Genomic DNA, 24,075 nt, shown 5'->3' with positions numbered 1-24,075 from the left:
ATTTGTCAACAACATAGTGTTCGTAAATTGTATTTTTTTAACGATTATTTGTTATGATATTACAATTACGAGAAATATTGTACAGACGATCCGACAACTGATAATATTACCTGCTTTATAAAAATCTATGTCTAACTGCATCACCTTAACTATCCTACGAAAATTACGTCTGATCGAATTTATTTGCATCATGTTGAAAATCCTTGTAAATCTTTTCTTTATAGCATGCATAGTTGTTTAATTAATCGTTTTCTCCGTAAATTAAAATTTATGTCTGTAAGTTGTATTTTTTTGGTGCTTGTAAATTGTAATGTTGCCTGTTTATAATAAAAACTTGGGTCGTCTCACAACTAACTAACCCCCAAATGTTGAACATCGACCACACTTTTTTTTTCCGTCTCACAATTTTGAACATCGACCACACTACTTGGACGAAAATAGCAAAAATAAATAAATACATTTTGTTTTTTTTTTTTCTCAAAGAAACAAATGTAATTTTTATTTTGTGTGTGCGTCGTCCTTGTTCTATCGCTAAGCACTACCCATCCCGCAATTGAAGGTGCTCTTCGTCGCTCACATCCCATCCCATCTCAGATCGAATTCTGTTCAATCGATCCACAGATTCTACGGTTGGGGTAACTCGTTTCCAAAATCGACTCCCCTTCTTCCATTTCTCAGGGCGAAATCTCCCTCAGGGTTTCGAGGATCGGAATCTCTGTGGACGCCGGAGCAATTCGACGTTTTCTTCAGCTGGAAAGATGTTCTGGCGAATGGCCGGATTGTCTACGGCTTCCGCCGTGAGTTTAGCTTGCTGCTGCTAGCTATTCGATCGTATTCTTATGTGCTTTCTGAATCTACGAATTTTGCTTTCGCAGGTTGAAGCAATTCTGGACAAAGATGGTTTCACGTTAGAGGAGCTTCTCGACGAGGATGAAATCATTCAAGAATGCAAATCCCTCAACGGACGTCTCTTGAATTTGTATGCTCTCCTCACCACTTTATCTTTCTGGGAGAGGACAAAGGAAATGCAATTTGTATTCGTTAGTGATGGTTTTAGTGTGTTGAATGTATTAATCTGAAGATGATATGTAATTTTTATTTCAGTTTGAGAGAAAGAGTGCAAGTGGAACAGCTGATTAGGTACATAATAGAGGAGCCTCTCGATGATGCGGAGAAGAAGCGAACATTCAAGTAAATGTTATGGGCAAATGCTATTGTTGTTTTTTTTGCTGATTATTTATTTTTTGATGGATAAACAATTTGGTATTTTTGAAAATGTGTTCCAGGTTTCCTTTCGTTGCCTGTGAAATTTTCACATGTGAGATTGAAATGATACTGAAAACACTAGTCGAGGATGAGGAGGTAGACTTAGACTGTGTTATATCCTTCTTTATTTTTACTTTGTAAATGGTTAAGGATTTAGGGTTTCTTACCTCTTGTGTTGTGATGTCTTCTTTTTGCAGTTGATGTTATTGCTCTTTTCGTTTCTGGAAGCTAAAGAAACCCATAACTCATTGCTTGTCGGGTACTTCAGCAAGGTATTTAACATTTAACAGTTTTTTAATTATCAGAAAACTCAAAGAGAATTTTCCACATATATGGCTCTATATATGTTTCTTCTTCGTGTTCTCTAATACATCTTCTATTACTAGGCTGTCATTTGTCTGCTGGTCCGGAAGACGATCCCTTTCATGCAGTTCATAAAAGTAAGTTGATTTTGTTTACCGGACTAGGATATGTTATTTAAGGATGACTTGAACTTAGTTAGCATTAGCATTTTTGTTCTTATCTTTGTAGAGATTATTGAACCATTAGCTAGCTACTTTCTTGTACCACTTAAGATTATCTGTGTAACTTGAAATTATGCTGTTAAATAGTCAGAGATAACGTAAAGATTTATATTGCTATTTATGTAATGAAATAACTTTTTCCTAATCAACAAAATCCAATCTAACTCTGTTTATACAATTTTGATAACTGTTACACTAGTTAACACTGCTTTAAACACCATTTAACAGCTGGATTTTGTAAAAAAAAAATATTGATAATTAACCTTGAATTTCTCGTGCTATCAGGATCGTCAAGAAATACTGAAGCAGCTTGTTGATTTGATTGGTATTACATCTATAATGGAGGTTGGTTTTCACTCTTATTTGTGTCTTAGGAACTCCTGATTTCGGCTTTATGTTTATTACACATCCACGTGAGAACATACTGAATAGTTAAAATTTTCATGTGTTCCTCAAAAAAAAAAAAAGAGGATGAGAACAATGGTAAATACTGCTAATAATACTCTCATTTTTGTCTGTGATTTTGCTATATAAAAATTGTTTTAACACCAGTGAATTTTTCAGTTATTATTGTCTGTAGACAATGAAGGTTGTAACCAGTAGTATAGATTTGATTTCTGTAAAATACTAGTTTTCTAGACTAACTTATTACTGGTGCTCAGGTTATAAAACGTCTGCTCGGTACAGATGAACACCTGTATTCAAATTACGCAAGTTCAATGCAGTGGGTAGAAGATACAGATGTCTTAGAGATGATTGTGGACAAGTTTGGCTCCTCAGTAAGTTTCATTCAGTTGCTAGATTACTTTTCTTTCAATATGGGATAGTCTTATGGCTTTTCTCCTTTATTTTAGATTTATTCAATCTTCCCAGGCAATGTTATTTACTGATATCTTGGAGACTTGTGTTTTATTTTGTAGGAGTCTCCCGAGGTACATGCCAACGCAGCTGAAATTCTTTGTACTGTAGCAAGATACGCACCACCTGGTCTTGCAACGAAACTTTCCAGCCCGAGGTAGACTTTTCTCAGCTTTGGCTATGTTTTCATATAGTCGTTGATGCTTATGAAAATTTATAGTTTATTGGCTTATTGTGTTGATCCCTGTACGATTTGATACAGCTGCACTGGAAGGTTGTTAAAACATACTTTAGAAGATTCACGGCCTAAGTCTGTTCTGGTTAATTCATTGTCTGTATGCATATCTTTGCTGGATCCTAAGAGATTTACATTGGGGACTTATCATATATATGGTCGTCAACTTACCCAAGGAAGCATGGTAACTAACCCCGAGACAGTGGAGGGAATGCTTGGAAGCCTAGGTGAGGAATGCAGTGTGGTTATTTAATTTTCATATGTAGTTGCGCTTGTGTGTTGACTCTTAAATGCTACGTATTGGGAAGGATGTCTTGTAAGTTTAAGACCTACAAACAGACTTCTATGCACATATGTTGCTTGTTAGTATGGAAATTGGTAGACCTGTATTTTTTTCCTGATCTGTACAGACTGGGTTGACTATCATTTATGCCATTTTGCTTTCGATACGTCTATGTGTTTTTTCTTTTCTGTTTATTGGTGGTCTGCAATGTTAATTACTCTATTGGCTGCTATGAACTGTGTAATATGCGTCTACTATGCAGGTGATTTACTCATGCTTTTGAATGTATCATCTACTGAGGGCGTTCTATTAACAACGTATGGCAAGTTGCAACCACCTCTTGGAAAACACAGATTAAAGGTTGTTCACATTTGTATGATTTTTTTTTCCAAAATAAATGGATAATCCACTGTTATGGGTTATAATTTATAATTTTTGAACTACAAATGAAAATTTGACTTCGTTTCCATTTCCTAGATTGTAGAATTTATTTCAGTCTTACTCACAGTCGGTAGTGAAGCAGCGGAGAAGGAAATAATTCGACTTGGAGTGGTGAAAAGAGTGTTGGACTTGTTCTTCGAGTAAGTGGGAGATTATATTTTCTCCTTTGATGATAAACAGACTGCTCTACTAAATTGTGGTGCAATTATCTCAGGTATCCCTACAACAATTTTGTACATCACCATGTGGAGAATGTGATTCTCTCATGCTTTGAGAGCAAAAACTCTCAACTTCTCGACCATCTTCTCAATGAATGCAATCTTATCGGTAGTATGCTAGAGGCGGAAAAAGACCCCATATTGACTGCAGCTGATTCTGATAAGGTGAAGATGCATAATTGCTAATGTCTTGGGTTGGCATCATTATCAATTGACTTGGTTTACATGTGATGTCTCAGCTTCAGCCGACAGTCCCTGCAGAAGGTAGAAAGCCACTCAGGATTGGAAGCATTGGTCATTTGACTCGTATCTCGAACAAACTTCTTCAACTAGCTAATAGTAATGTCGAAATTCAGTCACATTTGCAGGTAGACCGCAATTATGTCTCATTAACTTTATTAGTTATAGTTGCTTGCCACACATTCATCATGTGCATGTAGATATGAAGCGCAAATGGTTAGTTTGTTGGACTTGAAAATATTCAATACAAGTGATTATAATTGCTATTCCTAGTCTTTTGAGTTTTCCTTATGAGAGTATGATATTTCCGTACATTTGCTGTATAATTCTTGCCGATGGTCAAAAGCAATCTGCTCAGTCCTTTACCGCTGTTTGATTTCTCTCGAAGATATTTACTTGATAGCGTGTTTGCATGTGAAATGTTGAGAGAGGCTCTAGCATTCTAGGGTGCTGGTCTGTACTATCAAACTCCTCACATCTTGCTCAAGATTCCTTTTTTTTTTACGTTTTCTACCAGGAAAATAGCGAATGGGTGGATTGGCAGACAGATGTTCTGTCCAAGCGTAATACATTGGAAAATGTCTACTCTTGGGCTTGCGGGTATGTATTTTTTTTTTCTCTTGGTGGGAGTTTTACTTGACTTGAAGAAACCTTATGAATCAGGCTTCTGTTTTTAAATATGACCAAAAGCAGAGGTTATACTCAAACAGTATTTTGTTATAGAAGTTTGTCACATTTGTGTAATCTGCTTTAGTAGTAATCAAGATATACGAGACGTTAAATGTGATTAGACAGTCCCAGTAGATGGCAATAAGGGCTTGTTTTTGGGAAGTTCCTTAGGGGGTGACAAATGTAGATGAGAGGCAGTAGTGTTGGTTGTTGTAGTATATTGATATTTGATAATTCCTTTTACGGATATTCTTCCTAACAGGAGGCCAACTTCACTCCATGATCGTAATAGAGATAGCGATGATGATGATTACCACGATAGAGACTATGATGTGGCAGCCTTAGCAAACAACTTGAGCCAGGCCTTTAGATATGGCGTTTACAACAATGATGACATGGATGAGGTGATGTTTTTGTGTTTCCTTTTCTTAGCTGCTACTATATTATCGTAGATTTAAGCCTCATACTTCATTATAGTTTTGAAGGTTATGTGTTCAATTGTTGAGACTACATGCAATGAACGTTTGATCTTTCATTAACGTTAATTTTCATTTATCCACTGCAGACCCAAGGCTCCATGGAACGTGGCGATGATGAGGTATTATTTTTGTCTGATTTGAATTTTCTAAAATAAGTGAATGTTCGTATAAGCAGTCAATATGAAAGCCTCTTACGAAGTCTATGTTGCAGGATGTCTACTTTGATGACGAATCTGCAGAAGTCGTCATATCTTCTTTGCGCCTTGGAGATGATCAGGAGAGGTAATGTGGTGGACTTTTCTCCTGTGGTAGAAATCAATCCGTTGATCCTCATCAAATGGTTGATGCGGCGCCTTAACTTACAAATATGTAACGTGGTGTCTTTTGTAGCAGTTCTCTCTTCACAAACTCAAACTGGTTTGCTTTCGACGATGAAAAAGTTGCGAATGAGCAGTCAATGGCTTCCCCTTCACCAAGTGCTGATGAGGATGGTGATGTCGTCATAGGTGAAGCGGACGATGACTTCAAGGACAGTGTGGCCTCTTCCTCGCCTGATGATATGGAAACAGAGGATTCAACATCAAAGAATCCTTCTGAAAACCCGAGTGAACCAGAAGCCGAAAAATCACCAGCTTGGGTCGAATGGAGAGAGACTTCGGAGTCCACTGAGCCGTCTTCAAATACAGATGAAGCTAGCATATTGCCCAATGGCCAGGTTCAAAACGAGAAAGAGGATAAGGTTGATGATACCAATAAAGAAGGTGCAAAGGATTCATCACCAGGTGCATGTGGCGATGAAACCATAGAGAAGTTATCAGACGCAGGTGATGTTGCAACCACTGAGAGCTCACCAGACGCAAGTGAGGCTGAAATAACCGAGAAGTTGAAAGATTCGAGTGATGATGCATCAAAGCCAGGTGCTGAATCGTATGAGAATGCTCAAAGCTCTGAACCTGCAATCTCGGAGGATACGGACAAGAGGCAGGAAGCAGATGTTGCAGCAAAGGCAGATGACAAAGAAACCGAAGAAGCTGTAAAGGAGAAGGTAGTTTAAGCTTTACACAACGTAACTAGTAATACAAATTCATGCTGATACTTTCTTTGGTTTATATAGTTTGCTACGATTTTTATTATTCTTTCTTTTCCTTTCGGACATATTGTCGACCAAATTTTATTACTAGCTTATCATTTTTTAGTTGAAGTTTTTTTATCTCATCTACACTCATCACATAATATGTTGTAAAGCAGTTGCTCTTGAGCCCGCACATTTAAGGTTGTTTCCATAATGCATAAGATGTTATATTTAGTTATGAGTTTGTTTTTGAAGATGCTCTAATCACTCTTTAACTTTTATATATATTCAACTCATTCTTTCATGTGCGACTGATGAAGAAAACAAGATTCTATCTGTTTCATAACAATACTGATGAAAGATAAAAGATGTGGTGCCTATTGCTAGCAGCACTAGTAAACTCTATTGTCTCTGCTGGTTCTATTTCTCTCACTGAGATTTGTCTGTCGTGCATCATGTTTAATCCCCTCTCACTTTAGTGGCTGTTGTCATGTTCGCCCTCCAAATCTTTCAAGTATCCCATGAGCATAAGAAACCCGAAAAGGAAGAATCCACCTGAGAAGCTTTCTCCACCACCTCCGCCCCCACCACCATCACCATCATGTCGAGGTGGGAACCCGCTTCCACCGTCGTCAAGCTTTGGGGATCTCACTTTTCCTAATGTTCAAGCAAAAAGGATTTTTATTAGACTTTAGTTCTGAAGATACACACTAGAACAGAAACGCCATTAGGCACAGTCAGGAAATAATGTTAAACCACTCTCCAGTCTCAGGCTTATCAACAACAAGAATACAAACCATAGTAGTAAACCATCATATGTGTTCTAAATAAGTGCTTGATTCTTAGCTAGATTCATAAAACAGATCATAGTTTCGTAAACCTTACTTGTTTGTTAGAAACATAAAACAAGGTTGCTCCAGATGAAGCATATCAATAGAGTGAGAAAAATTTACCATGTGTGGGAGCTTGTGTGATTGTTGGTGATTCCCGTGTAATAGTCTGTGTTTGCCCTTGACTGCATTTTGCATTCTGCACAAGAAGAAAAATTAGATCAGCATAAGTAAACAGACAGCTTGCTTTTCAGAGAGACAAAGCTAAAACGATATTCTAAAAAAAAAAACTAAAACAGTTAAGAACACATCGTTTAACTGGCGAGTGAGACACGAATATAAACCTACCAGCGCAGCGTTACATACAAAGAGAGGTCTTGTATTTTTAGAGACGAAATCAAGTCCTTTCCTAGCAACAGCTCTTGTTCCAACTGCCCTGAGAGAAGGAAACATGATCTGTTTCTTCTGGAATTGCATAGAAACTCTTGTAGGGTAGTAACGCCCACGAAATTGTCCTACCACAGAACAAAAAGAAGAAGAGCTTTTATTAACACTTGAAAACATTCAATAGAAGACCAAAAAAAAAATAACGTTTGAGCAATCTGATTAAGCAAATATCTAAAGCTACAAGACTAGTTAATAAAAGAAACATATATTCTTAGACATCAAGAACAAACAAACTTATAGAGAGATACCATTAGCTGGTCGATGATTAAAGCGAGGAGGGAGGTACACCAATGGTTGTGCACCAATACACAACGACGACGGATTCATCACCACCATTATCTGCAGATACAACAATCAAACACCGAAAAATAATTAAACCTTTAACCAATTTAAATCCCAACAAAAGGAAGGCAAAATCTGGGAATCTTCGAAGTTTCTCGATCATAGACGATGAAAAGAAAGAGAGAGGGTGGCAGATCGTACCTGAAGAATTAAACGCGAATAAGGTTTATGTGAAAACTTCTCGCACAAATCAATTGGAGCGTTACGTCTAACGCAAGATTTTTTATAAAATAGTCGTGAAGGGAAAAGAAAAACACGATGAGACGGCGACACAAGTCTCCTTGTATGTATGTCGGTTTTTAACAAAATAATATTTTTCTTAATTTTGTTTTTTTATTCTTTTTTTTTAATTAAAAAACAGAAGATCGGAAAATTAAAAACCCTAATCCTCTTTCGATTGAAAAGCAATTTTGATTCAATCGAGCTGAGGCGGCGGCGAAAATGCTAGGTGGATTGTACGGAGATCTTCCTCCGCCGTCGGATGATGACAAACCCACCGGAAACTCCTCCTCCTCCGTGTGGTCAAGCAGCACCAAGATGGCTCCGCCTACGCTTCGCAAACCACCCGCTTTTGCGCCGACGCAAACTATCATCAGACCTCAGAGCAAGCCCAAGCCTCTCCCGTCGCAGTACAAGCCTCCTCCTCCTTCTTCTTCTTCCTCCCAATCGATTCTCACTCCGGCGGCATCGCAACCGGCGTTGGTCGGCGTGACTTCATCGGTGATCGAAGAGTACGATCCCGCTCGACCCAACGATTACGAGGACTACAGGAGGGAGAAGAAGAAGAAAGCCATGGAAGCTGAGATGAAGCGAGAGCTCGACAAGAGACGGCACGAGGAGGAGGAGAGAGATAGAGAAAGGCTAGAGAGGGAGAGAGAGAGTTTTGATCAGACTCCGCTGAATATCTCCGGCGAAGAAGCGTGGAAGAGACGCGCCGCCATGAGCGGCGGTGGGAGATCGTCGTCTCCGCCTGGGAACAACGTCGACAACGGGTTTAGCATGGGGACGTCGGAGACGAGCGGGTTGGGAGTTGGGGCGGGCGGGCAGATGACGGCTGCGGAGAGGATGATGGCGAAGATGGGGTGGAAACAGGGGCAAGGGCTTGGCAAGTCTGAGCAAGGGATCACCACGCCGTTGATGGCTAAGAAGACTGATCGGAGAGCTGGTGTTATTGTTAATGCTAGTGAGAAGAAGGTCGTCAAGGGTGTGAGTATCAGTGGAGAACCAACCAGGGTCTTGCTTCTTAGAAACATGGTATGCATTCTTGATTGTGGAACTTATGCTTGTATTAGGACACACTTTGCTGCAATTGATTTAGAACGGTCTTACTTCTTACAAACATGGTTATGCGTTTAGAAAACATAAGGTTGATTCTTGATTATGTCTGCTATGTCCGAATTGAACTTGTTATTGTATCAGGACACAGTTTGCTGCAATTGATTTAGAACGGTCTGCTAGACTTTTAGGTGGGAATGATACACTCATTTGTTGTGGTCTTAGCTTTAAGATAGTGACTTCAAACTGTTGGCAGCATGTTAGATCAATAGCATTTGCTTGATTTATCGGAGGTTGAATGTGATGGCACTTGGGAATGCTGTTGACGAGGATGTCTGTGTGAAAAATGGAATTGATTAATGGCTGTTTTTGTGGTACTGTGATTCTTTTAAGCTATGATGAGATGATAAAAGCTTTTTGCATTTAATGTTGTAGCTCATAGTTTACTTATGTTAATGTTGGCCTAGTGAACTGATGGATTGTTGTAGAATTAAGATTGTCTCTTCTTTGGAAAGAACGTTTCATATGCAGAAGTTAGACTATCTTCCCCTCGAATAGTTAACTAGGCATTTGTGACCATACTTTGGTTCTAGGGGATTTAGCATAATAAGTTGATAGTCCAAGCTTGATTTCCCAGATACTAGAGAGTTTTAGGTATGAAACTTGGGGAGTTGGCATGTGTTTGAAGGAAATTTTATTGGTTTTCGGATACTGTAAATATTTTGTCACTTCTTTTTCATATTTGTGAGTGTCTAGTTAGTGTGTCAAAAAAAAGTTTGGTATGTGAATGCATCTTCGCATCGATTGTTTTGGACGTTGGCATCACTCTTGTGATTCTGATTGTTTGTTCACCATAAACAAGTACTTGTTACGGGCTGAGAGTTATCTTTTCTTTTACTCTAAATGTATTTTTCGCTCGATTGACACATCTCACCTATATTCAAGGTTGGACCTGGAGAGGTAGACGATGAGCTAGAAGAGGAGGTGGGAACGGAGTGCGGCAAATACGGAACAGTGACTCGTGTACTGATATTCGAGATCACTGAACAAAACTTCCCTACACACGAAGCAGTGAGAATCTTTGTTCAGTTTTCAAGACCCGAGGAAACAACAAAAGCCCTTGTGGACCTCGATGGGCGATTCTTTGGAGGAAGGACAGTACGTGCAACGTTCTACGATGAAGTGAAATTCAGTAAGAACGAGTTGGCTCCAGTACCGGGTGAAATCCCTTAGTGTATTATTTTATCAAGATGAATGTTTAAAGAGGGTCTAAGAAAAATTCATCACACATGAAAAAGTGTAGATGATTTTGATTTAATAAAGCTTTCTATAATTATATAGAGTAAAAATAAAATTTATTTATAATTAGATTAAAAGTTTATGTAAAAAATATGCAAAAAGATATTCATGTTTAGGGTGCAACTGGATTACAATATTTTGGAATGGGATTATGTGGAATGGTTGATTTTATTAATTCAACATATTTTTTTACCATTTGCTATGAATGAAATGGTCATTCCACCAATTTCAAAAGTAGTTAGATAAAATACAAAGGCTGCAACTGGAATGCAATTTTTTGGAATTAAAATTTCCTAAATGCTTAATTTATGAGTATTCTAAAAAAATTTCACCAGTTACAATTAAAAAATGGAATGTGTATTCCATTTTATTCAATACTATTCCAGAAAAAAAAATTAACTATCATTTAAAAAATCATTTTAAGAGACCGGAAGCTTATTCAATCTTCCAGGATTTCTCTGAAGTACCCAATGATGAGCTTGTCCTTGGACGGCAAAGCAGTTTGCTGCATGTAGTTTTGAAGAAGCTAAGACTAGACATAATGAAGCACTTGCAGTGGCGGACGCACACTAAGACCTACGAAGACATGTGCCCCCTACTGATTTTGAATTTTCTTAACTGATTAGTACTAGTTTCTGTAATGTTTTTATGATTTATAACTTGACATATTGAAAAAACTTGATGTGTCCCCGTCTAGATATAGAGCTGGTTCCGCCCCGGAGCACTTGTGATTTAGTGATCACATGTCTAATTTTCAATTATCCGGTTAGTACGATATTGTTCATTTTGAGCTTATGCTATTCTGCATGGATTTATTTTTAGATAGGTTTCGTACTAATTAGAGTTGAGCATCTCTTTATATGTTAGACACTCTTTGTCTAAACTTACAATGTGGACTTTGTTTGATATCTCACATTATCTCCTTTAATTTAAAGACCACACTCCAGAGATATCTCAAAAGAGAGCACAGAGAGCCAATGAGATGCGGTGAGTTATTCAAGTTCCAGCTAGAGACTATCCATCCCTATCGCTATCCGCTCACTTGTAAGAAAATCAGCTTCCAAGTACCTTGTTCTCCAAGTCAGCTTCAGAGTATACCTGAAACAAGCAAAACAAACGAATTTAGTCTTAGTTTATCTAAAATTGTCTGCGTTTTCATTGGTAAAGAAACATATATACAGATATATTCCTAATTTATAACTTCATCACAGCCATAGAAATTCAATAAAAAATCTTGGCCGTTGACAAGGAGAAGAAAAAGTGAAGACTCCTAAGTTTTCCTTTTAGCAGAACGTATGATTTGGAAAGATCTATTGGGTGAAGAGGTTGAAAAAAATAGTTTTGAGAAAGAAAAAAACACTCAATAAGCATAACTTTAGAGATTATAATATACTGCTTACTAGTATTAAGAAAACAATGGAGTGATGTGCCACCAAACAGTCTTTGGAGGAAATAAAATTTCACCTTTTACTTCTTGTTTCAGTCTCTCATCTACTTTTATTTATGAATAGAAAAACTAATTTGGGGATAATAAATGGGCAATTATCAATAATAGCACCTTTTGAAGTTTATGTCTCAAAAATAACACTAGAAGAAGAAAGTCACAAAAATGACATTCATTAAAGGGTAAAATATCCCTAATACCTTTGGTTTGAAATTAAATAAACAAACAAAAATAAATAAAAAAAAAAATTTATAGTTTCAGATTATGTGTTTTCAGATTCGAAATTTTTATAATTTTTTTTTGAATTTTTTTTTTTTGAATTTTTTTTTGAATTTTTTTTTTCAAATTTTCTTTTTATAATTTAAAAATATTTTTTGAAACTGTTTTTAAAAATTTTATTTTTTATTTTAGTATTTATTTTTTATAAAATTTTAAACCCTAATCCCAAAACCCACCTCTTAGCTCTAAACCTAATGCCATCGAACACATTTGTGGTGGGGGTCCACGAAACAATGATAAAGCAATTTCAATTTTGGTATTAAAATTCAGTTTACATATTTACTGGAAATCATTTTTTAAGAGAACCTTAATATACGGTAATCAACTTTAGTGTAACTAATTTCATTTTGAACCTAATCCCTCAAAAATACTAATTTTTAATATATTCCCACGTAAGAGAAAAAAAAGAACAAAGAGGGGCAGCAACAGAAGAAGAACAGTTCTCGTCGTCTTGTCTTTTTCGCACACATCGAAAGCGATAAACAAAAAATAAATTAAGCTTTTTTTCTCTCTCTCCTTTTCTAATTGTTTCAAATTTCAGAATTCGATCCTCAAGAAACAGGAGGCAAGAACTGAGGAATCGAATCCCCAGGAGGCAGGAACCAATCTACTGTAGGTCTCTGTGTTGTGTTTTTTTTTTTGTTTTCTCTCTTTTTCTAATCAAACGCTTGTTCTTGAGAGTTTCATTACGTACGTCTCCGTTGGGATCGAGCTTTTGTCCGAATTGCATTGATTCCCATGATTATTTCAGATCTATCAGGCTTTTTGTTCTACTTGGAAATGATCATGTGATTGACTTGTATTGTATTTTGTCTTAGTAATTAATAATCAGTGCAAATTTAGATTCATATGTCTTTGATTTGAATCTAAGGTTAAGTTGTGTGGCTGGCTACAACCAACAAAAGTTTTCAACTTTGAATTGCTTTTTGATTTAATGTTCAATGCTTCACTTCACCATGCTTCTGTTTGAGTCTGTCTTAGCTAAATACAAAATATCATCTTGTTGTGTAGGTGTGGAGCAAAGTAGAAATCTAATCACTGGCTTATCAAACCTCTACTCACTTGTACATAAAAGAAGTTAACTGAAGAAGATGGAGACTGCGAAAGCTTGGGTGAAGAAGCTAAAATCTAAAGACAAGGTGAAAAAGAAGGAAGCAGCAGCAGCAAAGGAAGTAGTGCCAAAGCCACCTGGAGGTGAAGAGGCGCTTTCAAATGTAACCAAAGAGAAAGCAGCTGCTGCTAAACTTTATATTGAAAACCATTACAAAATGCAAATGCAGAGTCTCCAGGAACGAAAAGAGCGGTAATGGTTTCTTCTCACATTATTCTCCTACTTCACTTCCCATCCATATCCTTAGGCTCTCCTTTACATTTCATGCAGCCGCAAAATGCTGGAAAACAAATTAGCTGATGCTGAAGTCTCCGAGGAAGAGCAAAGCAACTTGCTAAAGGATTTGGAGTTGAAGGAAACTGAGTACATGCGCCGTCAGAGGCATAAAATGGGAGCTGATGACTTTGAGCCTTTGACAATGATTGGGAAGGGTGCTTTTGGAGAGGTTTGCTTCTTCTTCTCCTCAGCCTCAATTTGGCATGCATCTTGAAAGTTCTCTCTGATTGCATCCTCATTAACGTCAGTATGTTTTACTCTCTTTATTTACAGGTTAGGATCTGTAGGGAGAAGGGAACAGGCAATGTCTATGCGATGAAGAAGCTTAAGAAATCTGAGATGCTTCGCAGAGGCCAGGTATCTAGATTCCCCCAGCCGCTTTCTTTCGGTTGATGTGTTTCTGAGATGTGATTTTTTTCAGGTGGAACATGTAAAAGCCGAGAGAAATTTACTTGCAGAAGTTGACAGTAACTGCATTGTCAAACTCTATTGTTCTTTCCAAGACGACGAGTATCTGTATCTCATAATGGAGTATCTACCTGGTGGGGATATGATGACTTTACTTATGAGGAAAGACACCCTTACTGAAGATGAGGCTAGGTTCTACATTGGGGAAACTGTCCTGGCTATTGAGTCCATTCATAAGCACAACTATATCCACAGGTCAGCGAAAAGCAGGAGGAGTCATATGATCTTTAGTTGTAGCTCTACCATCCCATGTTCATTTGTTCTAAACATCGTTTTTTCTTTGGTCCCCAGAGACATCAAGCCTGATAACCTGCTACTTGACAGAGAGGGCCACATGAAACTGTCAGATTTTGGATTGTGTAAACCATTGGACTGTAGTAATCTTCAGGAAAAAGATTTCACAGTTGCAAGAAACGTTAGTGGGGCTCTACAAAGTGATGGTCGCCCTGTGGCGACAAGGCGCACCCAACAGGAACAGTTGCTAAACTGGCAGAGAAATAGAAGGATGCTTGTAAGTTTCACCCTATGTGAAGAAGATCTTTTCTCTCCAGTGATTGTAAAATAGAATTAACTTATTAAGGTTATTTGGTTTCAGGCTTATTCCACAGTTGGAACTCCTGACTATATTGCCCCAGAAGTTCTGCTGAAAAAAGGATATGGAATGGAATGTGATTGGTAGGTGCCAACCAACTATTGGGTATTTATTCTCTTTTGGTGCAGATATTTAATCTTGAGATTACTCCTTAATAGGTGGTCCCTTGGCGCCATTATGTATGAAATGCTTGTGGGGTTTCCACCATTTTATTCAGATGATCCAATGACAACTTGTAGGAAGGTAACTAATCCATTGCTTTTGTGATCTCAGGTCTTACATTTAACTTTGGTCTCTTTTGCAATTCTAATCAACTAATGTGGAAGCTTACCTTTTCTCTTTTTTGTTCATTGTAGATAGTAAACTGGAGAAATTACTTGAAATTCCCAGAAGAGGCTAGACTGTCACCAGAAGCCAAGGATCTTATTTGTAGGCTTTTATGCAATGTTGAACAGAGGCTTGGAACCAAAGGAGCAGATGAAATTAAGGTGTTGTGTGCATTATTATTCCTACTTTTGAGATTCCCTGTATTTTTTTTTTTTTGTGAGAAATCTCTACAAAACGCTTTGAATGGTTTCTTTTAGGGTCACCCTTGGTTCAGAGGAACCGAATGGGGAAAATTGTATCAGATGAAGGCTGCATTTATTCCTCAAGTCAATGATGAGATGGACACCCAAAATTTTGAGAAGTTTGAAGAGGTAAACATGCTGATACCTGATGTGTGTATATTGAAATATATTAGTGCCAAATATGATAGTTACGGTTCCTGATAAAGAAAATAATGTATTACTATTCTTTAATTCCTTGTGGAAAAGGCTGACAAGCAAGTTCCAAAGTCGTCAAAGTCAGGTCCGTGGAGAAAGGTATGACATAGGTTTATGTGAATTATCAAAAGGAATCCTGTGAAGTTATACTTTTTTTTTTGTTGTCTTGAGCTTTTCTTTACATGAGGTTGGCTTTCTACAGATGCTCTCATCCAAGGACATAAACTTTGTGGGTTATACTTACAAGAACGTTGAAATCGTAAACGATGACCAATTAACAGGGATAGGTATTCAACTTTTAACCTCCTCCTAACCTGTGTTTGAAGAAGAACCAAACATAACTAGATTGTCTTTACTTGTAATGTGTTGTAGCTGAGCTGAAGAAGAAGAAAACTAAGCCCAAGCGGCCTTCAATTAAATCCCTCTTTGGTAAATGCTTTTTCCATTTATCATGTGTTAGAACAAGTGATTCTGTCTTAACTGACATTGTGGAAAAAAAAACATGAACAGAGGAGGATGAATCATCTGAAGGGAAAACAACACAACAAGGAAGCTTCTTGAATCTATTACCGACGCAGATGGAAGATGCAGAGAAAGAAGGTAGTAAGTCCAGCTCATCCGGTGGGTGATTTGACTGACACATTTGCACAGCCACTGAATCAGAGACTCTTCTTATATAACATGTGTGTGTGTGTGTTTGATTTCGTTGAAAGCCTTTTTTTGTTTTTCAACAAAAGTAGAGTGTCCTCCTATGGAAAAGCAAAGGCATATATCCTGAAGGAGTGAAAGATGGATTGTTTCAATACAGGGTTGTTTGATTAATGTCAACAAAGAAAAAATGAGCAGTAAATATTCTTTTCGGAATTGGTTTGTTATTAATTCTCACAATGTGGAGAGATTTTTTTTTGTTTTTGTTTTGGTCATTTGGTTGATCAAAACTTGATTGTATTACTAACTAAACCTCAAGATAACAATATGATAGCCAAGTCTCTCTTCCTCTCTTTTTAGGATTTTGTATTTTCTTCTGTGCAGCAACGAACTCTTGATTTTCTTTATCAAGATACAGATGGATCTCGAAGTAACGAATATAATTTTTCAGATCATCAAAACCAATGCTACTAGTTTCTTAGGAACTTGAACAGCTTGCCGTTGACTGTGGATCAGGCTATTGTGGGATCGAGTTTAGGCATTTTTTAAGTGATAATAAAATAAGACAGAGTGATTGGCACAATACAAGGTGGGTGCCTAAACTAAAAAGCTTATTTCTTTGAAGTGAATTACATGTGAGGTTAAATGATTTAATGAAACTTTAGAGACAATTTTAACCAAAAAAAAAGAAGTTAATAGCATTAAAATGTAATGATTGTAAATACTGAAAATAATTATTCAACTGTAACTGATTGATGATCAAAATAAATAAAAATTGGCATGGAAAAATGATAAGCTCTTCAAATTATAAATTTTCATCTCAAGAAACTTGTAGTGTATAATCTTGGGATGATATTGTTATGCTTCTTCTTCTTTTTGTTCAAAAGGGATGATTCGTTTGGTAAAAGGGGGGAATATTAGACGTCAAAGTATTGTCTTTCTTGGAACTCTGTGTCTCTTCCTCACATAGGTTAAGTCAAGTTTCACGTAATTCATCAAATTCTCATTCTTTTATTATTCCTTCTTCTCTCAAAACTCAGATCCGAATCATTGATCCCATTCCTTTTTCCTTCAAATTCTCTTTTGATATATTCGAACTAAAGAAACACACAGTCTCTCTCTCTCTCTCTCTCTCTATCTCTTTTGTAAAGTCGTGAACTTTGACCATTAAAATCAGCTTAAACCACTGTTTCTTGGTGGGTTCTTGCCACTTTTATCATTTAGCTTTGCAGCACTAAGAAGAATCCGGATTGGTATTTAGTGGGTTAATCGGGTTCTTCAAGATGGATCAAGAAGTAGTCATCGGTGGAAAGTTTAAGTTGGGTAGGAAACTCGGTAGTGGATCCTTCGGCGAACTTTATTTAGGTATCTATCTATATCACTTCCTCTTCTTCTTGCTCTTCTTGTTTAGCGGCTTTATTTGATGTTTTATATTTTGCATCTTTTATTAGGGATCAATATTCAAACTGGAGAAGAAGTCGCAGTTAAGCTGGTAAAAATCTACTTTCGTTTTGAATACTGACTAGTCTTTTGACTGTTCTAGTAAGAGTTTTTTGTTGTTGCTTCCATTTGTGTAGGAACCTGTGAAGACAAGGCATCCTCAACTGCAATATGAATCCAAAATATATATGTTTCTTCAAGGGGGAAGTCAGTTTCTTTTGCTCTCTCTCATCCATCATTTTTATATCAATTTTTAGTTCTCAAATGTTTTTTTTTCTTTTTTTCTTGTGTAATAGCTGGTGTTCCGCATCTCAAATGGTTTGGGGTGGAGGGTGAATACAGTTGCATGGTTATCGACCTTCTTGGCCCCAGCTTGGAGGACTTGTTCAACTACTCCAATCGTATCTTCTCTTTGAAATCTGTTCTAATGCTTGCTGATCAATTGGTAACCCTCCTCTTTACTCTATCACTTCAGGGCTACTTTGGTCTTTGAGAATCTCATCTTCCTTTGTATTATCTTGTATCAATGGTGCAGATATGCAGAGTTGAGTACATGCATTCCCGGGGTTTTCTTCACCGCGATATCAAACCTGACAACTTTTTGATGGGTCTTGGCCGCAAAGCCAACCAGGTTTATATCATCGATTATGGCCTTGCTAAAAAATACAAGGATCTTCAGACCCAGAAGCACATACCATACAGAGAAAACAAGAATCTTACAGGAACTGCACGGTATGCAAGTGTCAATACGCACCTTGGGATTGGTAAGAGCTGCTTTCTTTCTTGTCTGAAAACTCTCTGTCTTCCTCCTTGCTAACTCCCTTTTTTTTATGCAGAGCAAAGTAGAAGAGATGATCTGGAGTCGCTTGGTTATGTGTTGATGTATTTTCTACGAGGAAGGTTGGAATCTCTCTCTCTCTCTCTCTCTCTCTCTCTCTCTCTCTTGGTTGCATATCACTTATGAAAATCCTTAAACTTGAGTCCATTGTCTGTATCAGTCTTCCATGGCAAGGTCTAAGAGGTGGCACAAAGAAGCAGAAGTATGACAAGATTAGTGAAAAGAAGATGCTTACTCCTGCTGAGGTACACATCATTCATTTATTAAAGAGGATAATGTATGTTTTTCAGATGTCCCATTTAGATTTTTTGACTTAGATTGGTTTTACCTTTTTTTGGAGATTCTTTGCAAGTCATATCCATCAGAGTTCACATCGTATTTCCATTACTGTCGGTCATTGAGATTTGAGGACAAACCAGATTATTCATATCTCAGAAGACTTTTCAGAGATCTTTTCATTCGTGAAGGTTAGAAACTCCTTGCTCTTTGTTTATTCTCTATCCCTTATCCACAGCTTGTTTGTTTGTTTTGATGAAATGAAGTATGCTTGTAGGTTACCAGCTCGACTACGTGTTTGATTGGACAAACTTGAAATATCCTCAGACTGGCTCTAGTTCGAGACCAAGGGTTAGTAGTTATATTATTGATTTCAGATCCAAAAATTCATAACAGCTCAATAATCCAAAGAACTTTATCTTGCTATTGTTATGTCTTATCGTTGACAACAGCCAACTCCAAGACCAGCCTTGGACCTCACAGGATCACCTGCAGACAGATCTCAAAAACCTACCGGTACATTGTTGTTCTCCGTCTTTACATCCGTGAGTGTTAAGAATGATGAAAAAAACTGAGAAGTTAATTTTCCTGATATTGTTTAGTGGGAAAGGACCTGAGGGAGAGATTTTCAGGAGCTATAGAAGCATTAACCAGACGAAATGTATCAAGCCAAGGCGCCGCTCATGGTGATCGCTCTACTAGATACAGATCTTCTGATGTCAAAAAAGACAAGGTTGGTTTTTATTTCTACCTATCATGGAAACTTCGTCCCTACTTATTTATCAAAAGTAATGAAGTAGGACTTCTAAAGAATGTCAGAAAGTTTGATTGGTTTGTTGGCTTCACTTGCAGCAAGAGTCTTCTGATAGACATCGTTCTTCATCTCGAAATGGAAGTAGAGGTGTGATGTCAAGCAGCAGACCTGTCTCGTCAGCTGAGCCGAGTGAGAACCGCTCAAGCCGATTATTTTCAAGTACAAGTCAGCGGGTTCAACAGAGCTCTGAATCCAAGCCATCATCGGCAGCAGCTGGACATGAGGATGCCATAAGAAGATTCGAGCTCCTTACCATCGGCTCTGGGAAGAAAAGGAAATGAAGTTAAGAGAGAAAGGAGAAGGCGATGGTAGTGAAAGACATGTCCATGCTTATAGAGATTCTCATCCTCTGAAAAAAAAATGCATTGTTTCTTACATTTGGAACAAGATGAGAGAGAGAGATTGAAAGATAATATTTTCTGCCTCTCCCAATCTCCCATTGTCTGTGTAACTTGTGACGAGTACTTCAGGTTCTGTTTTCTAAAGCTTCAATGTAGAATGAAAATATGAAAACATATTGTAATTGTCAAAGCATTGATGAAGATGTTTTTAAAAATTGTGCAAATAAATGAATTGGACAATTCTGCTTCTGCTGAAATATTATAGAAATATATTTGATTAAGGTGTGGTCGTACATATAGTTCCTTCCCCCACTTGAGAACTAGTCGAAGGTTACATATCTCCAAGGCTACTACTACTACCTCTGAATAGACAAAGGACGAATACATAAGCGACTAATGCTTCTTAGCATATATTGTTGAAGATGTGGTTCTTTTCCAACACTGAGAACTAGACAAAGCTTACATCTATAAGTCTACCTTTGAACAGACAAAAGAAGAAGACATAGCGACCAATATCTTTTGAGAGTAATTAACAGAATGGAGCTGAGATGAGCTACAACGGGTGATGGAAGTCCCATCAACTTCGTGGTTCAGTGTACTTTCGATATGGGCGTAAACTGCATCTTGTTTTCTATGGGAGCTTCAGCCTTATTCGTTGTAGGAAACAACTGATCAATTCTTGTCTTGAAGAACCTCATCTTTTCCAGTGTGTTGAGAGAGCTCTCTCTGATTGCCACAAAGGGTGAATATATTTTCAATTCTTAACTTTCTACAAGATGCTGGTTCTTTGTCGCCAGCGGTACTGTTCACGCAGTTTTCTTTACCCAAACCTCCAAAGTTCAAACTAGGCATTGGTCTTGTTGTTACCGAGCAGATGCTTTTATCCTCTACTATCACTTTCTCTTCATCTTCTTCGACCTCTTCTTCTTCAAAGACAGTGCTCAGGCATACACGGTCAGGGTACATTTGGGCAACCATATTCTCTTGAGGCTTTGGTTGCAAAACATTAGACAAATTGCTGCTGATTGTGTTGCTTGGTTGGTATGAAACAGCAGATCCCCATACTGGATCACCCATGTCAAGATCCATTGACTTCCCCATGTCAAGATCCATCGACTTGACCATATCATCATCCGAGTAAAGACTCCTGAGTCTCTTTGCAAACCCACTGGTTTCATCAGTAGTGCCCCTTGAGCGCCGGAACTCAACCTCTATTTCCTCCAACCGTCTTCTCATCATCTCCAGCTCCTCTTGCTGCTGCACTATCCTTTCTTCCATTCTCCTTCTCTCCATCTCAACGAACTCCTCAGCCATTCTTCTGCATTCCTCGAGTTTCTTCTCTAGTTCTGCTTTCAAACACTGGGTTCTCTCGTTTACCTTCTCTTCGATTGCCTCCTCTTCATTGGTGGCTGCACATGCTTCCTTCTGTAATAAAAGAGATCGCAAAGCAGCAACTTCCTCTTCCTTCTTCTTCAGCTGCTTTTGTGCATCGTTCCTCTCTTTTTCTTGTTGCTTCTTCTCAGACTGGAGTTTGGAAATAAACTCATCCATCGCTGCTATCCTTGAAGAAGACTCATCACCCCCATTCTTATCTTTGTTAGGAGTATGTGACCCGCGAACTATGCACTTTGCTTTTGCCCCATACTCTAGAGTGCAGAGAGTCTTGTGCATTTCCTTTGGATCCGGGCTCGCACATAGGATCATTAGTATCTTTGACTTATCATCTTCAAAAGAGTCCTACATCAAGAAAACAGAAACAAAACTAAGTATCTTCAACACTTTCCAGAGGATACAAAAAAATAGAACAAGAAATTGACCTGAAGCAGCATAGTCAGCTTGCTGTCTCTAAAGGGCACGTGAGAGTCTCCATTTGCTATAGATTCCACAACTCGCTTCAGTGCAATATTTCCTTGGTTGATCTTAGCAGTCTGTTGAATAAAGATATACTTTTATAACTTTGATAGAATCAAATCAACCGAGAGAGAGAGAGGGTAGAGATTCAAAACATTACTTGCATCTTTGCTTCAAATCCAGTCTGGCCAGCTCGGTCTATATTCTCTGAACCAGCCATGTCAACAAGCATCAACCTTCCCCCAACAGTTGGCACATCAAGTATAATCTACATAAAAGAAACAATCAGTTATAAGCTGTAAGATTTTATAAGATATTATACGCTGCAAGCATAAGTTGTAAGTACAAACAATGCAGTGACTCCGGGAACTTCTTTCATTGCAAAGAGTGCTTTTAACAATCCTCCGTTTCTCCACTTTCGCAATTTCTTTAGATATTTTCCCAGCGTCTGTCCCTGAAATGAAGGTTGCATTTTTGGCCTTCTTCCCCATCACTTCAAGCCTGGCCTGTAAAACAACAAAGTCCAAGGCCTAATCAACCCAAATACCAGTAGCGAGATAACCATGTGAAAGGTTGATCAAATCAAACATTAAAGTAGAGATACTAAGCTACAGCTCGTGAACAAGTTCAATTTCACACAAAATAGAAGAAAGAAAGTCAAACAAAGCAGCATCCTCTGTATAAAACAATCCTACAATTAACCACAAAAGAAGACAAATTCCAAAAAAAGTAATATAACAATGTGAAGGTTTGATCAAATCAGGAAGCCACTAACGCCCCTAGTTAGAGACGCTACAGCTTACAGCTAGCGAACATGATCAATTACTTTCTACAAGAAACCACAAAACTCCAGAAAGTAATATAGCAATGTGAAGGACTAATCAACAAGGAAGGCCATTAACTAGAGTTGATAAGCTACAGTTAGTGAACATGTTCAGTTTCACACAAAGGAACAAAGAAAGTACAATCCTTTAGACAAGACTATTCTAAAAGAGTCCTCTCAATTACCTTAGAGGTTCCTCCTTTGGGACAACCAATCCCCAAACTGTTACTACAACTAGTCGAAAGAAGATCATAAATCTCCTCATTATAAACCTCAAGAACAGTGACCTGAACAAAGGCAACAACACCACCATCCAGAATCTCCCTCAAGGATCGATACACAATCCCAGCCTCCTTCTTCCCACTCCCACCACCACCACAACCACCAAACATGGTATGGCTCTTTCCAGCGCCAGTAGGTCCATACATCACGACCGTACATTTCTCCCCAACCTTCACGCCTTTGATCCTCTCCTCTACGAACCTCTTGTAAAACGACTCGATGCCTTCTTCCTCCGAGAATGACACTCCGTCGAGGGTGAAGTCTCTGTACACGGCATCAGCTCTGACTCTGACCGTTTGGTTGTTGTCTGGGTTTGCTTGGAAGATAGAGGGAGGTTTCTCCTTGCGGTCTGGGTGGTCTCGGATCCGGCCGATTACTTCGACCGGGTGCTCCGGTGGAGTGTGGTCTGGGTTTGGGGGTTTGAGGTGGAAATTGAGGCGGTGCTTGGTTTGTGGGGTTTTGATTAAGGTGAATTGGGTTTGGTTTGATTTTGCGGAGGAGGAGGAGGATGGTGTTGGTGCCATTTTAGAAACTTTTCGAGCTTCAAAGCTTAGAGAGAGAGAGAGAGAGTGGAGAAGAGATAGATTTTGAAATGGGGATTTAGGGTTTGAGATTTTGAGGTTTGAAGTTTGAACCTAAACGGCTATTTTTTTTATCCACGGGCCAGTAAGGAGAATTTGACGCTTTAATCCGTGACCACTAAAATGAATAATGAGAACAAAAAGAAAATGAACAAGAAGACACACAATTCAAAATAATGAGAAGGAACATTGAAAAAAGGTAATATTCTTTATAAATAATGTCAAATTTGAGATTAGTTTAATTTTTTTTGCTAACTTAAATTTCAAAATTCGCCTTTGATAATTTCCAGTTATTCTTTTGGTCCCCATTTAAACTTCAAGTCTTAACTTTTAAAAAACACTTTCAAATCAAAGCTAAATATATTCCAATTCACACAAACACCATTTTTAGTCTTAAATTTCAGACGAACACAATTTTTTTTTTCATTGATTATGTCATTTTAGACTTCAAACATTAAAACATCATTGAAGGATATTTTCTACTTAAATGTAATCATTTAACTTTAACTAAAAAAATAATTTTCTTCTACCTATGTCTTTTTCATATCATTTAGATACTTCACGAACAAATAATTTGAGTGATTTAAGTGTTCAGGTCAAGAAGAGTTTTTTTATTAACCAGAATCAAATGGCCATATTTAGAAAGTAAACATATGGTAACCAATGTTTTAGTGGTTGACCCTTTTTTTGTCAACCGTTTTAGTGGTTGATTAATCTCGTATTTAGAATAATTTAGCCGAAAATGTAAAGCACTGAAAGTCAGGATGTC

The 24,075-nt window shown here is 37.8% G+C and overlaps 6 protein-coding genes across 13 annotated transcripts; 4 read left to right on the top strand and 2 right to left on the bottom strand.

Annotated features, from left to right (window-relative positions):
- Positions 1 to 493: 493 nt before the first annotated feature.
- Positions 494 to 6,523, top strand: LOC103835210 (serine/threonine-protein phosphatase 6 regulatory subunit 3). Of its 3 annotated transcripts, none has more exons than XM_009111336.3 (19): positions 494 to 797; positions 876 to 979; positions 1,105 to 1,191; positions 1,287 to 1,362; positions 1,464 to 1,538; positions 1,653 to 1,706; positions 2,076 to 2,135; positions 2,453 to 2,569; positions 2,711 to 2,805; positions 2,911 to 3,110; positions 3,429 to 3,526; positions 3,644 to 3,747; positions 3,822 to 3,990; positions 4,071 to 4,193; positions 4,583 to 4,665; positions 4,997 to 5,138; positions 5,300 to 5,332; positions 5,425 to 5,495; positions 5,604 to 6,523. In XM_009111336.3, exons 1-19 carry the CDS (start codon positions 759 to 761, stop codon positions 6,265 to 6,267), a joined length of 2,394 nt encoding a protein of 797 aa, XP_009109584.1. In that variant the 5' UTR covers positions 494 to 758; the 3' UTR covers positions 6,268 to 6,523. The 3 variants fall into 3 exon arrangements, with proteins under 3 accessions (XP_009109584.1, XP_009109583.1, XP_009109582.1); XM_009111335.3 differs by having other exon boundaries at positions 495 to 797; positions 4,065 to 4,193; positions 5,607 to 6,523; XM_009111334.3 differs by having other exon boundaries at positions 495 to 797; positions 4,065 to 4,193.
- A 16-nt stretch (positions 6,524 to 6,539) lies between these two features.
- On the bottom strand, positions 6,540 to 8,182 carry LOC103835209 (protein YELLOW LEAF 1, choloroplastic). The gene is made up of 5 exons (XM_009111333.3): positions 8,046 to 8,182; positions 7,811 to 7,901; positions 7,464 to 7,630; positions 7,239 to 7,314; positions 6,540 to 6,942 (listed from the first exon to the last, which is right to left on the bottom strand). Exons 2-5 carry the CDS (start codon positions 7,896 to 7,898, stop codon positions 6,761 to 6,763), a joined length of 513 nt encoding a protein of 170 aa, XP_009109581.1. The 5' UTR covers positions 7,899 to 7,901; positions 8,046 to 8,182; the 3' UTR covers positions 6,540 to 6,760.
- LOC103835208 (DNA-damage-repair/toleration protein DRT111, chloroplastic) lies at positions 8,180 to 10,658 on the top strand. Of its 3 annotated transcripts, none has more exons than XM_033276352.1 (3): positions 8,180 to 8,303; positions 8,342 to 9,158; positions 10,125 to 10,658. In XM_033276352.1, exons 1-3 carry the CDS (start codon positions 8,194 to 8,196, stop codon positions 10,410 to 10,412), a joined length of 1,215 nt encoding a protein of 404 aa, XP_033132243.1. In that variant the 5' UTR covers positions 8,180 to 8,193; the 3' UTR covers positions 10,413 to 10,658. The 3 variants fall into 3 exon arrangements, with proteins under 3 accessions (XP_033132243.1, XP_033132244.1, XP_009109580.2); XM_033276353.1 differs by lacking the exon at positions 10,125 to 10,658 and adding an exon at positions 9,324 to 9,709 and having other exon boundaries at positions 8,181 to 8,303; positions 8,342 to 9,179; XM_009111332.3 differs by having other exon boundaries at positions 8,254 to 9,158.
- Positions 10,659 to 12,527: 1,869 nt separating this feature from the next.
- Positions 12,528 to 16,413, top strand: LOC103835207 (serine/threonine-protein kinase tricorner). 4 transcript variants are annotated; one of them, XM_033276349.1, is made up of 14 exons: positions 12,528 to 12,813; positions 13,280 to 13,504; positions 13,583 to 13,757; positions 13,862 to 13,945; positions 14,010 to 14,251; positions 14,348 to 14,567; positions 14,652 to 14,731; positions 14,807 to 14,891; positions 15,005 to 15,136; positions 15,233 to 15,346; positions 15,464 to 15,511; positions 15,615 to 15,699; positions 15,785 to 15,841; positions 15,923 to 16,413. In XM_033276349.1, the coding sequence occupies exons 2-14, from the start codon at positions 13,293 to 13,295 to the stop codon at positions 16,039 to 16,041; spliced, it is 1,653 nt and encodes a 550-aa protein (XP_033132240.1). In that variant the 5' UTR covers positions 12,528 to 12,813; positions 13,280 to 13,292; the 3' UTR covers positions 16,042 to 16,413. The 4 variants fall into 4 exon arrangements, with proteins under 4 accessions (XP_033132240.1, XP_018508911.1, XP_033132239.1 ...); XM_018653395.2 differs by having other exon boundaries at positions 12,532 to 12,817; positions 13,213 to 13,504; XM_033276348.1 differs by having other exon boundaries at positions 12,532 to 12,961; positions 13,213 to 13,504.
- A 485-nt stretch (positions 16,414 to 16,898) lies between these two features.
- LOC103835206 (casein kinase 1-like protein 11) lies at positions 16,899 to 19,981 on the top strand. Its single transcript, XM_009111330.3, has 12 exons — positions 16,899 to 17,425; positions 17,512 to 17,552; positions 17,638 to 17,707; positions 17,797 to 17,945; positions 18,036 to 18,264; positions 18,337 to 18,400; positions 18,499 to 18,583; positions 18,679 to 18,805; positions 18,892 to 18,965; positions 19,067 to 19,130; positions 19,217 to 19,347; positions 19,467 to 19,981. The coding sequence occupies exons 1-12, from the start codon at positions 17,344 to 17,346 to the stop codon at positions 19,707 to 19,709; spliced, it is 1,359 nt and encodes a 452-aa protein (XP_009109578.1). The 5' UTR covers positions 16,899 to 17,343; the 3' UTR covers positions 19,710 to 19,981.
- Positions 19,982 to 20,155: 174 nt separating this feature from the next.
- LOC103835205 (kinesin-like protein KIN-10A) lies at positions 20,156 to 23,999 on the bottom strand. The gene is made up of 5 exons (XM_009111328.3): positions 22,629 to 23,999; positions 21,971 to 22,126; positions 21,781 to 21,888; positions 21,587 to 21,697; positions 20,156 to 21,506 (listed from the first exon to the last, which is right to left on the bottom strand). The coding sequence occupies exons 1-5, from the start codon at positions 23,247 to 23,249 to the stop codon at positions 20,442 to 20,444; spliced, it is 2,061 nt and encodes a 686-aa protein (XP_009109576.1). The 5' UTR covers positions 23,250 to 23,999; the 3' UTR covers positions 20,156 to 20,441.
- Between the last annotated feature and the right edge of the window lie 76 nt (positions 24,000 to 24,075).

The sequence above is a fragment of the Brassica rapa genome, chromosome A08, assembly GCF_000309985.2.
Source record: "Brassica rapa cultivar Chiifu-401-42 chromosome A08, CAAS_Brap_v3.01, whole genome shotgun sequence".
Lineage (NCBI taxonomy): Eukaryota > Viridiplantae > Streptophyta > Magnoliopsida > Brassicales > Brassicaceae > Brassica > Brassica rapa.
This window is presented reverse-complemented; position numbering and strand designations above follow the sequence as displayed.

Bases quoted from the DNA above. Each gene is read 5' to 3' on its own strand.
- LOC103835210 (XM_009111334.3), top strand. From the start codon at position 759: ATGTTCTGGCGAATGGCCGGATTGTCTACGGCTTCCGCC. The intron at 1,539-1,652 runs GTATTTAACATT...TTCTATTACTAG, and splicing joins TTGTCGGGTACTTCAGCAAG to GCTGTCATTTGTCTGCTGGT. The intron at 2,570-2,710 runs GTAAGTTTCATT...TTTATTTTGTAG, and splicing joins TGGACAAGTTTGGCTCCTCA to GAGTCTCCCGAGGTACATGC.
- LOC103835209 (XM_009111333.3), bottom strand. From the start codon at position 7,898: ATGGTGGTGATGAATCCGTCGTCGTTGTGTATTGGTGCACAACCATTG. The intron at 7,631-7,810 runs GTATCTCTCTAT...GTTCTGTGGTAG, and splicing joins TAATCATCGACCAGCTAATG to GACAATTTCGTGGGCGTTAC. The intron at 6,943-7,238 runs GTAAATTTTTCT...CTTGAACATTAG, and splicing joins CACACAAGCTCCCACACATG to GAAAAGTGAGATCCCCAAAG.
- LOC103835208 (XM_033276352.1), top strand. From the start codon at position 8,194: ATGTCGGTTTTTAACAAAATAATATTTTTCTTAATTTTGTTTTTTTAT. The intron at 8,304-8,341 runs GAAAAGCAATTT...TGAGGCGGCGGC, and splicing joins ACCCTAATCCTCTTTCGATT to GAAAATGCTAGGTGGATTGT. The intron at 9,159-10,124 runs GTATGCATTCTT...CCTATATTCAAG, and splicing joins TCTTGCTTCTTAGAAACATG to GTTGGACCTGGAGAGGTAGA.
- LOC103835207 (XM_033276349.1), top strand. From the start codon at position 13,293: ATGGAGACTGCGAAAGCTTGGGTGAAGAAGCTAAAATCTAAAGACAAG. The intron at 13,505-13,582 runs GTAATGGTTTCT...CATTTCATGCAG, and splicing joins CTCCAGGAACGAAAAGAGCG to CCGCAAAATGCTGGAAAACA. The intron at 13,946-14,009 runs GTATCTAGATTC...GATTTTTTTCAG, and splicing joins AGATGCTTCGCAGAGGCCAG to GTGGAACATGTAAAAGCCGA.
- LOC103835206 (XM_009111330.3), top strand. From the start codon at position 17,344: ATGGATCAAGAAGTAGTCATCGGTGGAAAGTTTAAGTTGGGTAGGAAA. The intron at 18,806-18,891 runs GTTAGAAACTCC...GTATGCTTGTAG, and splicing joins AGATCTTTTCATTCGTGAAG to GTTACCAGCTCGACTACGTG. The intron at 19,348-19,466 runs GTTGGTTTTTAT...CTTCACTTGCAG, and splicing joins CTGATGTCAAAAAAGACAAG to CAAGAGTCTTCTGATAGACA.
- LOC103835205 (XM_009111328.3), bottom strand. From the start codon at position 23,249: ATGGCACCAACACCATCCTCCTCCTCCTCCGCAAAATCAAACCAAACC. The intron at 21,889-21,970 runs GTTTGTACTTAC...TCTTTTATGTAG, and splicing joins GTTCCCGGAGTCACTGCATT to ATTATACTTGATGTGCCAAC. The intron at 21,507-21,586 runs GTCAATTTCTTG...TTCTTGATGTAG, and splicing joins AGCTGACTATGCTGCTTCAG to GACTCTTTTGAAGATGATAA.